This window comes from Trichosurus vulpecula, chromosome 8, assembly GCF_011100635.1.
Source record: "Trichosurus vulpecula isolate mTriVul1 chromosome 8, mTriVul1.pri, whole genome shotgun sequence".
Classification (NCBI taxonomy): Eukaryota; Metazoa; Chordata; class Mammalia; order Diprotodontia; family Phalangeridae; genus Trichosurus; species Trichosurus vulpecula.
This window is the reverse complement of record NC_050580.1, coordinates 203,788,423-203,804,626: the sequence shown is the minus strand read 5'-3', so window position 1 is coordinate 203,804,626 and position 16,204 is coordinate 203,788,423. Positions and strand designations below refer to the sequence as shown.

Genomic DNA, 16,204 nt, shown 5'->3' with positions numbered 1-16,204 from the left:
TCTACTTTTTCTTAGTATCTCTAGCATTTGGCACAGAGCCTAGCTCAGAAGCAACCACTTAATAAATGCTTCTTGACTGGCTGATCTTGGAATTAGATGTAGTCAGTTGGTTAACATGACTCAAATTTTAACTGGTTGAACCTAACCTAAAAGGGTGACACTGAACTTACGGCAGAACTTTAAAAAACAGGGCATCAGATAGATAGTTTAAAATTCTTGGAAGCGATGCCAGACAAATGAAGGTTATTAATTTCAAAATGTAACTAAGGAACTATCAAGCAGAAGTTTATACTGTATCCTAACAGTGTCAACCTCCTGGGCCACCAGGTGACAATTCAATATAAAGAAAGATTAGAAAATGGATACCTGGGGGAATCAGTTACTTCCTCTTCTTCTTCACTCCATTCCAAGTCATTGGCATCTTGTCCTTTGTTCCTCACAAAGTCCTCCTCTAAACCAACCTTCCGTAATATGTCTCGGTATCTGCGCTCTGCCTCTTTCCTGGCACAGATCTGTATAAGGAGAAATTAGATATTTGTAACTTGTGGCCCCTCCTCCCTCTCCACCTGGTGTTTCATATACTAGTCACCCTGAGTAATGGGCAGGGATATTTTGTGGATAAAAAATGCCTCTTAGACCTTAAGAGCAAAATCGTACTTGGGAGCTCTGCCCCTTTCTTGGAGAAATGGAATTTAAAGGCTACAATGGGGATTGCTACTGAATTGGTTTGAAGAATAAAATTAATTTAAAGAAGTTAAGAAATCTGAAATTGTTTTCAGTAATTTTTAGCACAGCAGGTGGGGGCTGGGGACCATAATAATATACTTTATCCAGGTTTCAATTAGCCAATTAGATACTCTTTGGGGCATGTGGGACCATCTGAGTGCCCAGCAATCTGAAACAGGCCACTGGGGAAACCCAGGTCGTATCTCAATTTCTTGGGCAAAAATGAAATCTTAAGATCTGGATAAGATCTAGCCTTTAATAATCTTAAGATGGCCAATATCATTCCTAGATTTCCCAAGAGAGTCTGGGCTGAACTCTCTGGCTTCTCCAAAATTGCTTGGAACAAATCAAGACCAGCAGAGTGGGCCTTGTAACAATCCTGTCTTGACTATCCACATACCACCTAAAATGGTTATTGCCTTGTCTGAGAAGGATTCTGCAAGATGGCTCTGGTGCTCAGGCTGCTTGAACTGATCCCGGAAAACTCCTAATCCTAGAAGAATCTTGGAGCTACATGGGGAGCAGATAACCATTGTGGAATAAGTGAAATGTCCTTGGTGCCATTTAACGTGAACTCTAGACTGTAATAAAAACACCAGTAGAGAAGTCACTATTTAAAGTGTATCTTTTTACAGTCCTCTGTGAGGGACACCATTACTAAGAAGCATGCTTGTACAAGGTATGGGGATATTATTTTTTGAATGACAGCGGGAATAAAATAAGGCCTCCCACTCACATCTTCCCCCTGAGGTTTGAGCTAATCATTTCACTGCTGACACCTAAACGTTGGAGGATCACTTAAAAACATTCCCCCAGAAGAATATCTGATCCGAGCAGATAGACAAACGGCAATCTCCTTCTTGTCAAACAGGAACTCTACCTGAGTCACTTGTTCAAAGAGATAAGGTCTATTCTGAACTCTCCTCTTCATTTCCTCCAGTTCCTTCTTATATTCTTTTGTTCTTTTTTGGTCATTGAGCCTGAAATGAACAAGGTTTTTATAAAACATTCCATTTTCTTGCAAACTAGAAAATGCTTAATTCCAATTGGTGTTTCAACAATCTGGCTAGCAGCTTCTGTGGGGGTGTAAGATCCACACACAGCCAGCACCCAGAAAGCTGCCAACAGCACAGGTTCTTTTGATCTGCTTAAGTAAGGAAAGCAAGGTGAAGGGGTTGACAAGTTTACTTTAATCCAGCATACAGACAGCATTCACTTAGTTCAGGGGAAAAAGCCAGTACGCTGAACTTCAGAACAAAATACAAACAAATTACAAATATTAACAGACAGACCCAATACAGATTCATAGTTACCAACATCTAGGTTCAGCCCGGGAGCTCAGAACAAGGGCTGGCCCAGAGTCATGCGCCACCACTGCTGTAAGGAGGAGCTCCAAAGAACAGACAGCCAACCCCTGGTTTTTATATCTTTTTCAGCGTCAGGGGTGAGTCACACATGTGACTCACCCATGTGACCTAGAATCGTCACAGAGAGGTGGACTTAAACCCACATGGTCTAAAAGCCTCTGCTGTCCCAGACATGTAAACTAGGCCCTCCCTGGAGTTAGCCCCAGTTTGGGCCCCACCTTAGTTGCCAATCCACACCCACTAAGGTTTTACACCTAATAGGGGTTTGGGCCTGGGGCTTAGCACCTAGTAAGACTCAAAGACACTGAATTAATCAAAGGAAACAAAGGCCAAACTCTTCAAGGGCACTTGTTGAACTAAGTGCTAAGGAGCCCATTTTGATTACCAACACAATTGGGTAGAACCATCACCCCTAAGTTTCTGTCTACCTTTAGCAAAATAACTCATTTTTTAATAATTCATTTTCTGATATAACTAGATTGTTATATAAAATATTCAATCATCTTGTTAATTCTACCTGGCTTTTTTCAAGACTTACTGTTGCACGTTTCCCAGTGCTGGTAGTCAGTCAGACAGTCAGTCAATAAGCATTTATTAAATGCCTACTATGTGACAGGCACTGTGCTAAGTGCAGTGGAGACTATTACTGCCAAGACACCTGTGTGCTTCCTGGGGGATACTAACCAATTCTCTTTCAGCTTTGCTTTGTACGTCTCCTTTAAGCTTTTATGGGGATCCATGGCTTTCGCTCGTGAGGTCACAGATTTATACATAGCTTGACATTTCTTCCTATGTTGCTCCAGCCAGCGGGCACTCTCATTGTCTTTATCTTTCTTTTCTTCAAGGGAGCATCTAAAGAGAGCAAGGAAGAAAGTGAGACAAAGACTGACAACTTCAATCTGCTATATATTTTATATATACACAGCCATATAGATATACACACCATGTCCCAGAAGTCTTAGGGCAGTTTTAAGCTTTAATGCAACTTTCCTCTATAATATAAATGTATGTATATATAAATGCAGCTTTTGCCTAGATCTTTGAAGGTCTTTACAGGAAAATGAATCGCTGGCTCCTATGAAAAGATATACTGGCCAAACCCTGGCATTTGTAGACTGAGTTACAAGGTCCTTTGGGACCAAATACACTGACTTATAGCTGTGAGATACCAGAGCCAGTTACTCTAAAGTAATACCCATGGCTGCAGAAACTTGGAGCAAATCTAGATTCCTGCCAAGATTCTTGCCTACTAGAAAGCAAAAGTGTTATCTTCAAAATATTCAAAACAGGAATGGGGTTGAGTCCACTGGACTTTGTAAATGCAAATGTACCCACCTAAAGAAAACAGAAATGAGGCCTCCAAGGAGGCCTGCCTCTGGGCACAGGCCTGCCTTTCATCCCTTCAGCTACACACTGGAGAGCTTCATTTAGGTCTTTTAACATTATGTGGACACCAGGCAGCACTCAGGTTATTTCTTATCCACTCTATTTCCTAGTTGGTATTTTTGACCCCGCTTCTTTTTTTTTTTAATTTTATATAATTTGTTTTCAGTTTTCAACATTCACTTCCATAAGATTTTGAATTCCAAATGTTCTCCCCAACTCTCCCCTCACCCCACCCCAGGACAGCATGCATCCCGATCACCCCTTCCCCCAATCTGTGCTCCCTTCTATCACCCTACCCCACTTCTCCCATCCCCCTGCCCTCTATTTTCCTGTAAGGCAAGATAGATTTCTGTACCCCATTGCCTGTACATCTTATTTCCCAGTTGCACACAAAAACAATTTTTTTTAACATTCATTTTTTTTAAAGCTTTGAGTTCTCCATTCTTTCCCTTCCTCCCTCCCCACCCACCCTCATTGAGAAAGCAAGCAATTTGATACAGGTCATACATGGGTAACCATGCAAAACACTTCCATAACAGTCATGTTGTGAAAAACTAAGCACATTTCCCTCTATGCTGTCCTTCCCTCCATTTATTCCATTCTCTCCCTTGACCTGTCCCCCAACAAAAGTGTTTGCTTCTGAATATCCCTTCCCCCCAATCTGCCTTCCCTTCTATTATCCCCCTTCTCTTATCCCCTTCCCCTCTGCTTTCCTGCAAGGTAAGATAGATTTCCATATCCAATCGAGTGAGTGTTATTCCCTCCTTAAGCCAAATCCGATGAAAGTAAGGCTCACTTATTTCCTCTTACCTCCCACCTGTTCCCCTCCATTGTAAAAGCTCTTTCTTGCCTCTTTTACATGAGATAATTTACTCCATTCCACCTCTCCCTTTCTGCTTCTCCCAGTACATTCCTCTCAACACTTACTTGTATTTTTTATGCATCATTCCTTCATATTCAGCTGCCCCTATGCCCTCAGGTATGCTGTGGCATTCTATGATTCATGGCTATATAGTATTATCAGGATTCTTGCCTAAATTGTACTCACCTTCACACCAATCAATCGATAAACATTTATTAACCATCTACTATGCTCCAGGTGCTGTGGGAAGTGCTGGGGATACATAAAGGAGCAAAAGACAGTCTCTGCCCTCAAGGAGCTTATAATCTAACGGGGGAGAAAACATTCAAACAAATATATATTCAACTCCCCTAAGGTTGCAGTCACCATCCCTGTGACTTTTTAAGCCAAGGCACCCCTTTGTGGCCGCCACTTCTCTATATGCTTAGTCTTCACCTTTTAGAATGTGAATTTCTTGAAGGTAGGCAGCTAGGTGGCGCTTTGGATAGAGGGTCTGGCCTGGAGTCAGGAAGACTCATCTTCCTGAGCTCAAATCTGGCCTCAGACACTTAGGAGCTGTGTGACCCTGGGCAAGTCACTTAACCCTGTTTGCCTCAGTTTCCTCATCTGTAAAATGAGCTGGATAAAGGAAATGGCAAACTGCTCCAGTATCTCTGCCACAAATGGGGTCACAAAAAGTCTGACGTGACTGAAACAGCAGAACGACAATAGCAAAAGAGACTGTCTAACTTTTGTATTTGTATCCCCAACGTTATTGGGCATATGGTAAGTACTTAATGAGTGCTTTTCCATTCATTCACATCTAACACTTTCCAAATCTCTTCTTGGAAAAAGTATTCAAGATATATAGGGATGAGGCTCCTTTTGTTCCTTAATCCTGAACCAAATTTTCCAACATATTTTTGCTGTCCTCCTCTATGCCAACCTTAGCACTGAAGTCACTGAGTATTAAGCACTTAGTGTTGCCACAGATTGGATGATCACATCGAGTTTCACCTTCCGCAGCTCGTGTTGTCATATAAGCTGCGAATATCTTCACGCGGTCTGAGCCAGTTTTTATAAGGATTTATAGTACTTTACAGGGATTATCACAAAATTATCAGATGACCAGTGATGCATAAAGCATCAAGTCTTTCCTCATGGCACATTTTAACTCACGCAGGAAGGCTCAAAGTCTACACAGGGGAGAGCAGGGGCAACAAGAGGGATTAGGGAAAAGGATACAGTCCGTTCAGTCTCATAGCGGGGTGAGGGGGTGGGATGGGAACACAACTGATTTGCAGTCACCAGAGCCTCAATGCAATGGTCTTCGAACCACAGGAGGAGGAAGATCAGAGCCAACAAAGGTACCTTCGGACTCGGCACATGTCCAACTTGACCAAGCTCTGTCCTTCCTAGTCCATGTTCGGAACAACACCTCATTCGACCCTTACAACATCCTAGAGGGCAGGTGCTATTATCGTTCCCCTTTTAAAGGTTCAGAAACAAAGTTAAATAGAGGTTAAGGGACTTCTTCAGAGTAACACAGCCACTAAGTGTCTGCGGCTGACTCCAGGTCCTACCAGCTTATCCACACTTACTGGATGAATGCCTAAGTTGTACTCACCTTCACACTCATCAATCAGTAAACATTTATTAAACACTTACTGTGTGCCAGGCACTGTGCTAAAAAGTGAGGAGATAAAAAGAAGCAAAAGACAGTACGTGTCCTCAAGGAGCTTACAATCTAATAGGAAAGACAACATGCAAACAACTATACACAAAGCAAGATACATACAGAAGAAATAGGAAATAATTAACAGAGGGGAGGCACAGAGGGGTTGGGATGGGCTTCCTGTAGAAGATGAGATTTCAGTTGGAACTTAAAGAAGCCAGGGAAGTCAGCAGGCAGAGGTGAGGAGGGAAGGCATTCCGGGTACGGGGGATGGCCAGAGAATATGCCTAGAGCCGAAAGATGGGTTTTTATTTCAAGGAACAGTCTGGGTTCACTGGAATCATTGATCAATTTCCCAGCGTAAAACTAATTTTTCTTCTGTATCAGTATCTCAGAAGCAAAGGCGTGAGGATCTGATGTTGCCATAAAGCCAAGTTTAGAGTCATGTACAAAGACTCACGGAATAGAGAACAGTAAAATTCTACCAATTCTATCTAACCTTCTAAATTTCATCTTGCTAACTGTGGCTAAGTACCCCAGCAGTACAGGCTGGGGAGTTTGGGCCATATGGGATGTTACCTCTCACCCGGCTTAGAATGTTACACTGCCCCACACAAATGCCAAAGGCTTAACTACTCACCTGACAGCAGATTCCCTTTTCCGGGTGGCATCTGTGATGTGTATTGGAAGGGTGTTAGGAGAGAGGGAGGCAAGAGCACTCAGAGAACGGCTCCTTTGTAATGGAGCCGTGGGTGACTGTGGAGGATTCTAGAAGAGATTAAACAAATGTGATTGGAACATAGTACAGGATTTGTCTCTATCCATCCCAAAATTCATTCAACAAAGATGTCCAAATTCCCAATTGGTATCTTCAGTCTCTCTAGAGCTACTCTAAACAGGGCCTTAAACACTAGGCTAAATGCCAGAAGGACCCTGGCCTCGATACCAGAATCAAGGTGGGAACAGCGAGATCCCCAAATTTCTGAGCCCCTTAATTTCTAGTGCCTGGTAAGACACGATGGAGTTAACTGCTAAATCTGACGGCCCTCTCTCAGTCCTGATGCTTCTTTCCTTTGCTTCAGCACACAACACTGCTGACCCACCAGTCCTGCTGGGCACTCTCTTCTCCTGTAGTACCTCTGACACGACTGCCTCCTGGTTTTCTTTCTGCCTTTCTGATCCCTTTTCTTCTTTCAAAGGTTTATCATCCTCCTCCTATCTGCTAAATATGAGGGTCTCTCTCTCTGGCAATTGGGGTTAAGTGACTTGCCCAAGGTCACACAGCTAGTAAGCATGTCAAGTGTCTGAGGCCAGATTTAAAGTCAGGTCCTCCTGACTCCAGGGCTGGTGCTCTACTCACTGCACCACCTAGCTGCCCCTAAATATGAGTGTCTCTCAAGCCTCTGTTGTTGGCCCTCTTCTCTTTCTAAATGCACTTAGCCAGCTCATGGATGCCTGTGGGTAGAATTATTACCCCTATCCAGATGACTTCTAAATCTGCATCTCTAGACATGGTCTCTTCCCTGAACTCCAGTGCTGTATCTCGTATCTCTCTACGTGGATATCCTTCAGGAATCAGACTCAATGTATCCCAAACATCATCTTCCTCCCTAAACCCATTTTTCTTTCCATTTCTCTGTTTCTGTCTTTCTTCCATCCACCTAATTTTGAAATCTCAAGAGTCCTGACTCTTTCTTCTCCCTCACCCTCCACATCCAATCAGTTGCGAAGTCTAATTGATGCTACCTCCATAGTATCTCTTCAATCGAGTTCATGTCCTCATCACCTCCTGTAGGACTACTGGTAAATCCTTCTAACTAGTTTCCCTATTGCTAGGCTCTTTACAATCTTACCCACTTTGCACAGCTGTCAAAATAAGCTTCTTAAAGCACATATCTGACCTCAAGCAAAGGCACAGTGGCTGCCCTGGGGTTAGGTCTTCAATAGTACTTAGAGCTAGAAAGACAAGGACCCTAGGTAAAGCCTAGAGTTGCCCCAATCAGGGCCTTAAATACTAGACTAAATGCCAGAAAGACCAGAGCCTCAGACACCAGGCCTGACACAAAAAGATATTTTCCTACTATCTCCTACTATTTTGGGATTAAACTCCTGAAACAGTGTCACATTTGAGTTTAGTAAGGATTCTAGGGCCCAGACCTTTGACTTTTACCTCCCTAATGCCCCTTCCTGCCTCCCTCTAGGTGTCACTGCTAACCCCGGAAAGTAGATGCAACCAATGGGTACCCGTGGCTAGCAAATCTGCAAGTCCTGTGTGTTGGCATTCAAAATGGGCTCTTAGCACTCAGTTCAACCAAGTGCCCTTGAAGAGTTTGGCCTTTGTTTCCTTGACTAAATTGAGAGTCCTTGGTGACCTCCTTGCCTCAGGGGAGGGCCTAGTTTACATGGGTTTGAGTGGCATGTTTGGGACATCAGAAGCTTTTAGACCACGTGGGTTTAAGTCGCTTCTTTGTGATGATTTTAGGTCACACGGGTGAGTTGCATGTGTGACTCACCCTTGACCCTGAAAAAGATATAGAACCAGGGGTTGGCTTTCTCTTTCTCAGAGCTCTGAGCCACAGGAGGAGTGGCACGTGACTCTGGGCCAGCCATTGTCGAGCTCCCCGGCTCGTGAACTCAGATGTTGATGCTTTTTGGTAACTATGAATTGTGATTTGGCCTGTTTCTAATGTATCTTTGTATTTGCTCTGAAGTTCAGGGTGCTGGCTTTTTCCCCTGAACTGAGTGATTGATATTTGTATGCTGGATTAAAGTAAACTTGTCACCCCTTAACGTTGCTTTCCTTAGTAAAGCAGATCAAAAGAACCTGGGCTTTGGCAGCATACTTGTTGTTGGGCTTGTGTTGGTCTTTCACCCCCACAGCAGCTGCTAGCCCAGGATCCATGGCTATTTAGATTATGTAAAATCACGTATCCTGGAACATCCTGCTCTTCTAATTCTAATGATTCAGAATCACCGGTCCTCAGACTGAAAGCTCTCTTCCTCTACTACCTCTTTCCATACTGTTCCACCATCTAGGGCTCTCCTATCATTCTCTAATCTCTATTAAGTCCCCTAGAATCCTGCATAATGTTAAACTTCCCTTCATTCTCCATGCCTTCTTCTCACACTTTTCCTATCTTCTGGCACCTATAAAAAGCTGGCTTTTTCTACAAGACCTAAATTCCCAACTGTTTCCACTTCTAGTTAGATTTTCTCTCCTGTCCCCTAACATAATAGGCCATGAGGAAGAGCTGGAATAGTATCTGCTCCCTGCTAACATTTCCAGACTCTCCCTTTCCCAGTGTAACTCTTTGAGGTTCACGTCTTCTGTGTCACTCAGTCCAGACTGTGGTTGCCATGATACATCAGCTTCCACATCACTCTTCTCTCCTACGTGCTTACACTTTCACCTTGGCTTCTGTTGCCTCTTTGTTGGGCCTCTGTCGGTGGTGGAGATTGGCAGTTCTCAGCTGGAATGGTTTATTTCGTGTAGCCTCTCGGGTCTCCCTTTTTTGAGCAGCTTCTTTTTGGAATGCCCTGTGAAGACCCTCAAAGTCAGGGACACTGGGATTCACCCTTGGTTGGAAATTGAAGTCTGTCTGCATGAAACTGAGTTTTTCTTGCCGTGTTCGAGTGGATATTCGAGACTTTGGATCAGTGTATCTATTAGAAGTGATGGGGGATGAGGCTGTCTGAAGGAGATCTGCAGCCCTTGTCTGGATGCGGAGTTTCCTGCACAGTTCAGCTTCTGTGGAGGGGGGGAAAGCAAATAAAAAGGCTTGTGCAGGAAGGGGCAGGACAGGAGCTTCCATGCCCAAGTTATGCACTAGAATATTAAATGCTCAGACCAGAGATAATGATTAATAAATCCCCCAGGATTCCCTGGCCCCAAGCCGAGTTAGTTACCCTGCTCCAATAAGGTAAATATTCACCCATTGGAAACAATATTTCCTTGAGTTTACGTATAGTATCCTCTTTCTAAAATGCTCAAAGTACTTCCTATGTAATTTTGCTGACTGTCATAATCTTGTGATGCAGTATGTCAGATGGCTTTCCCCATGAGTGAGGAGTACAATCAGGGCTTGATTTCATACTTCTGGATTGCAAATATATATACTCAAATATTCTGGTTCACAAGAACTTCAGCTATAGCTTTGTGAGAAAAGTACCAGCTAAGTGAGCACAGCAATTACTATAAAAACCTGTTCCTGATATAGATTCCTCTTTACTTCTCACAGTACTTTCTAGCAGCATATTTTCTATTATTATGCTGACTAGGTAAAACAGCCACGCTTACTATAGGAGGTATTCTGCTTGTACTCACTAGTAGCTCAGAGGACTGTGCTCCCTCTGACAGTGGGGAGGCCAAAGATGCTGCTACCTCATAAATAACTGAAATCCATTATAATTATTTCTCTGAGGGCGTGCCCAGATCTTTTGAATCCTGATAGTGCTGTAAGGCTCTATTCCTAAGACCTCTACATGCAGGAAAAGAGCAAGAAGCTGGGGGATCAGGAGGTGATGCAGGATCCCTTGGAAGATACTGTTTTACCTTTGAGCTTGTCACCCAGGGCTGGCTCCAAGACTGACTTAGGGATCTTCTTGGTGACTTTTTGCTTTGAAGTCTTTGCTTGAGTCATTGCTGCTGAGGCTCTCTGTCGAATGGCTTCTTTTTTCTGCTCTTCCTTCTCCAGGAAGCTAAAGGGCTTAAGGGAAGACAGGAGCAGTTCTTTCCTCTTCTGGATCCCTGCTCGTCTGCGGGCCTCATTCCGTTCCATGATTGCCTGATAGAGGGGCAGATGGACATGAGCGGGCACTGGCTGGGCCTGGAACTGCTTCTGGCACTCAGCTTCCTCCTGCTCCTGCTTCTCTGCTCGCTGTTTTCTTAGTTCAAATGAGGCACAGGATGGCAGACACCGGGACTTCTTACTTGCCTCCCGCACTGTCATGTGAAAGGGCTCGGGGGTAGTGACGAAGGGGACCCAGGCCAGGGTGCTCTTGGGTGGTGGGCAGTGGCCAGAAGCTAAGGAACTTTCTTGACCATACAAGTTTTCTTGTGTAAGGTCACTCAAGGAGCTGGACTGCTTCAGGCTGTCACATCTGAGGGGGAAAAGTCAAGGGTTAACCAGTCTGTTTTTAGAATTTGGGATAGAGGGAAGCGAGTCTCTGTCCACCCTGGAGTCAGTGCCTAAGACCCAGAGTGGAAGGCTTCCCTATGTTCTCTTTTCACCAGACTTCTAGTCTTAGGTTCTACACTCTGCATCAGTGACAAGGGACACTCTTCCCCTTAATTTCTGGTCCCTTCTCTTGGGTTATACAGGCCATCTCGGTGTACGTAATATCCTCTCACAACAAAATTGATGGCTACCATTTTTTACCCATGCTGTTTTCTCTTTTTGGGGGGTGGGGAAGTAGCAGTCTGCTTAGATGTGCTATGTTTGGGGAGAGGTATTCTTTTCTCATATCTAGTCATTTAAGTTATTATAATGTATTCAAAACCCAACTAGAACATGTGAGGAACTGAGTTACTTGAAATTGCAATATTTTAAAAGTACTTTGACACGATATGCTTTATATCTCTAAGTTCATTAAGGGATACCTTTGTCCTTTTCTGGACAATTGAGGCTAGGTTGATAAGTCTATCTAAGCTGTTACAATGCCTATTGGGATTGACTGCAATCAATCAACAAGGAGTTATTAAAATATGACGACTATGTGCCAGCCACTGTGCTAGGTGCCAGATACAAATATATAGAATGAAACAGTCCCTCCTCATGAATCTACATTCCAACAGGGAAGACAATAGGTACATATAAAATATATGTAGAATAAAAATAAAGCTAATAAATACATATATGCATATATACATGCATACGTACATATTTAACTACTTTGTGTGTATGTGTATAAATACACACTCGCAACAGTTAAATACAAAGTTGGGAGGGTAATGGTAGTGGAGGGTATTAGGAAAGGCTTCACATAGGAGCTGATGCCTGAATGACATCCTAAAAGAAGAGAAGGTAAGGAGGAGTGCATTACAGGCATTAGGGACAGCCAGTGCAAAGGCATGAATTTGGGAGATGAAAGGCCAGTCTGGCTGGATCAGAGAGCAGAGGAGAAAGAGTAATGTCCATGGAGGTTAGGGCCAGACTGTAGAGAACTCTAAAAGCTAAACATTTTCCCCTCCTTGGACTGAACTCCATTATGTCTCTAGAAAACCTCACTTTCAGGAAACTTGTCATCAGCTCGGGGACACACACTTCAACTGTACCCAGAGTATCCTCTGGCCCTCTGACTGGAGGGCTGGAGGGAGAAGCAAAGACTGCCTCTCAATGCCTCCTTCTATAGTGGGCTCCTAGGCCAGCCTTCTCTTCATTTCCTACCAATTGTACTTGTTTGGACTAGACTCCATCATGCCCCTGTGCCAGTGCCTTTTCCCCTCCCTGCCCTCTCCTTTTCAGCTTCCTTCTATGTGTTGTCTTCCCCCATTAGATTGTCAGCTCCTTGAGGGCAGAAACTGTCCTTTTTCATTTTTGTATTTCAGTGCTTAACACAGTGACTAGGCACATATTAGGCATTTAATAAATGTTTACCAAGGTTGTGTTTTATCTTGGAAGCAGTAGGAAGCCATCAGAACTGGTTAAGCAGATGAGCTGCACAGTCAAGTCTGCACTTAAGGAAAATTACGTTGGCAGCAGTGTATATGATGGATTGGAGAGAGAACAAACTGGAGACAGGGAGACCAGTGAGGAGGCAGCTGCAACAATCTAGGTAAGAGGCAATGATGGCCTGAATTGAGGTGGTACCTACATGAGTGCAGAAAAGGAGCTGGATGTGAAAATGCTGTAAAGGTAGAGAGAGCAAAGTCTGACTACTGACTGGATATGCAGTGTGAGTAAGGATGAGGAATCCAGGATAGCGCTGAGCTTATCAACCCAAGACGCGGGAAAGATGGTGGTTGGCTATGTGTGATGTGAGTAAGAATGAGGAGTCTAAGACAGCACTGAGATTATAAACCTGAGATACTGGAGAGATGGTGGTTGGCTATGTGTGACGTGAGTAAGAATGAGGAGTCCAAGACAGCGCTGAGATTATAAACCTGAGACACTGGAGAGATGGTGGTTGGCTATGTGTGACGTGAGTAAGAATGAGGAATCCAGGATAGCGCTGAGATGATCATCCTGAGACATTGGAAAGATGGTGGTTGGCTATGTGTGACGTGAGTAAGAATGAGGAGTCCAAGACAGCACTGAGATTATAAACCTGAGATACTGGAGAGATGGTGGTTGGCTATGTGTGACGTGAGTAAGAATGAGGAGTACAAGACAGCGCTGAGATTATAAACCTGAGACACTGGAGAGATGGTGGTTGGCTATGTGTGACGTGAGTAAGAATGAGGAGTCAAAGACAGCACTGAGATTATAAACCTGAGACACTGGAGAGATGGTGGTTGGCTATGTGTGACGTGAGTAAGAATGAGGAGTCCAAGACAGCACTGAGATTATAAACCTGAGATACTGGAGAGATGGTGGTTGGCTATGTGTGACGTGAGTAAGAATGAGGAGTCCAAGACAGCGCTGAGATTATAAACCTGAGACACTGGAGAGATGGTGGTTGGCTATGTGTGACGTGAGTAAGAATGAGGAGTCCAAGACAGCACTGAGATTATAAACCTGAGACACTGAAGAGATGGTGGTTGGCTATGTGTGACGTGAGTAAGAATGAGGAGTCCAAGACAGCGCTGAGATTATAAACCTGAGACACTGAAGAGATGGTGGTTGGCTATGTGTGACATGAGCAAGAATGAGGAAGCCAGGATAGCGCTGAGATGACCATCCTGAGACATTGGAGAGATGGTGGTTGGCTATGTGTGACATGAGTAAGAATGAGGAGTCCAAGACAGCACTGAGATTATAAACCTGAGATACTGGAGAGATGGTGGTTGGCTATGTGTGACGTGAGTAAGAATGAGGAGTCCAAGACAGCGCTGAGATTATAAACCTGAGACACTGGAGAGATGGTGGTTGGCTATGTGTGACGTGAGTAAGAATGAGGAATCCAGGATAGCGCTGAGATGATCATCCTGAGACATTGGAAAGATGGTGGTTGGCTATGTGTGACGTGAGTAAGAATGAGGAGTCCAAGACAGCACTGAGATTATAAACCTGAGATACTGGAGAGATGGTGGTTGGCTATGTGTGACGTGAGTAAGAATGAGGAGTACAAGACAGCGCTGAGATTATAAACCTGAGACACTGGAGAGATGGTGGTTGGCTATGTGTGACGTGAGTAAGAATGAGGAGTCCAAGACAGCACTGAGATTATAAACCTGAGACACTGGAGAGATGGTGGTTGGCTATGTGTGACGTGAGTAAGAATGAGGAGTCCAAGACAGCACTGAGATTATAAACCTGAGACACTGAAGAGATGGTGGTTGGCTATGTGTGACGTGAGTAAGAATGAGGAGTCCAAGACAGCGCTGAGATTATAAACCTGAGACACTGAAGAGATGGTGGTTGGCTATGTGTGACATGAGCAAGAATGAGGAAGCCAGGATAGCGCTGAGATGACCATCCTGAGACATTGGAGAGATGGTGGTTGGCTATGTGTGACATGAGTAAGAATGAGGAGTCCAAGACAGCACTGAGATTATAAACCTGAGATACTGGAGAGATGGTGGTTGGCTATGTGTGACGTGAGTAAGAATGAGGAGTCCAAGACAGCGCTGAGATTATAAACCTGAGACACTGGAGAGATGGTGGTTGGCTATGTGTGACGTGAGTAAGAATGAGGAGTCCAAGACAGCACTGAGATTATAAACCTGAGATACTGGAGAGATGGTGGTTGGCTATGTGTGACGTGAGTAAGAATGAGGAGTCCAAGACAGCGCTGAGATTATAAACCTGAGACACTGGAGAGATGGTGGTTGGCTATGTGTGATGTGAGTAAGAATGAGGAATCCAGGATAGTGCTGGGATTATCAACCTGAGAAATTGGAGAGATGGTGGTGCAGAAACAGGGAAGTTTGGGAAAGGTCACAAGTCAGTTTTAGATATGTTGAGTTTAAGATGTTTCTGGGACATCAAGTTTGGATTGTTGAACAGGTAATTCATGATACAGGATTGAAGCTCAGGGGACAGACAGTCAATATGGGAGTCATCTGCATTAAGATGACAGTTAAATTCATGGGAGTTTATGAGCTACCAAGAGTGAGATTGTATTACGGAGAAGGATGCCCAGGAAAGAACTGTGGGAAATACTCACAGTTAAGGGGTATGATGTGGATGATGAGTGAGCAAAGGAGATTAAGAAAGAATGGTCATACAAGTAGGAAACAAACCAGGAAGAGATTTGTGTCATGAAAACCCAGGAAGGAAAGAATATCTAGGGAGAGAGGGTGGTCAACAGTGCCAGATGCAGCAGACAGGCAGAGAAGGATGCGGGAAGACTGAGGGAAAAATCATCAGAACTGGCAATTAAGAAATCATTGGCAACTTGGGAGAGATTTGAGTTGAATGATTAGGTTGGAAAGCCAGACTGCAAAGGGGGAAGGAGTGACAGCAGGGGAAGTGGAGACAATGAGTACGGAGAACTTTCTTGAGTCTGACGGAGAAAGGAAGGAGATACAGGATTGAGGGGAGAGTAGAGTCAGTCTAGCGAAGGCTTTGTAAGGGTGGCGACTTGGGCACGTTTGAAAGCAGTAGGGAGGGAACCAGTTGATACAGAGAGGCTGAAGATTAGACAGAGAGAAGATAACTGAAGATCTAATCTGCGGGAGATGACAGCAGAGGATGGAGCCAGGTGCACGTGCAGAGGAGCTGGTCTTGGCGAAGAGAAGGGCCGGCTCTTCATCGGGGCCTGGAGGAAAAGAGGGGACAGTGGGAAATGATGTTAAGGGCTTGGGATGAAGAGAACGGAGAAAAGGAAGAGAATGGAGGAAAGGAAGCTCATGGCAAATGGAGGAAGGGAAGAAAGGAAGCATTTACAGAGTACCTACTGTGTGCCAGGCCATGTATTAAGCACTTTACAAACTGTGTCTCACAGGATCCTCACGATGACCCTGCAAGGTCAGTGCCGTCATTGTTCCCATTTTACAGCTGAGGAAACTAGGGCAAACAGAGGGAAATGACTTGTTTCAGTTCAGTAATTTTTTAGTTGTGTACAACTCTTCGTGACCCCCTTTGGGGTTTTCTTGGCAAAGACACC

General features: G+C 44.2%; 1 protein-coding gene across 1 annotated transcript in view; it reads right to left on the bottom strand.

Annotated features, from left to right (window-relative positions):
- FAM161B (FAM161 centrosomal protein B) overlaps positions 1-16,204 on the bottom strand; it is a 28,620-nt gene that overhangs the window by 7,776 nt on the left and 4,640 nt on the right. Inside the window, exons 3-8 of the mRNA XM_036734305.1 lie at positions 10,548-11,095; positions 9,406-9,743; positions 6,636-6,763; positions 2,778-2,945; positions 1,607-1,706; positions 367-512 (exon numbers count right to left, since the gene is read on the bottom strand). Coding sequence (XP_036590200.1) covers positions 367-512; positions 1,607-1,706; positions 2,778-2,945; positions 6,636-6,763; positions 9,406-9,743; positions 10,548-11,095 — 1,428 coding nt within the window. The remainder of the gene's footprint in view (positions 1-366; positions 513-1,606; positions 1,707-2,777; positions 2,946-6,635; positions 6,764-9,405; positions 9,744-10,547; positions 11,096-16,204) is intronic.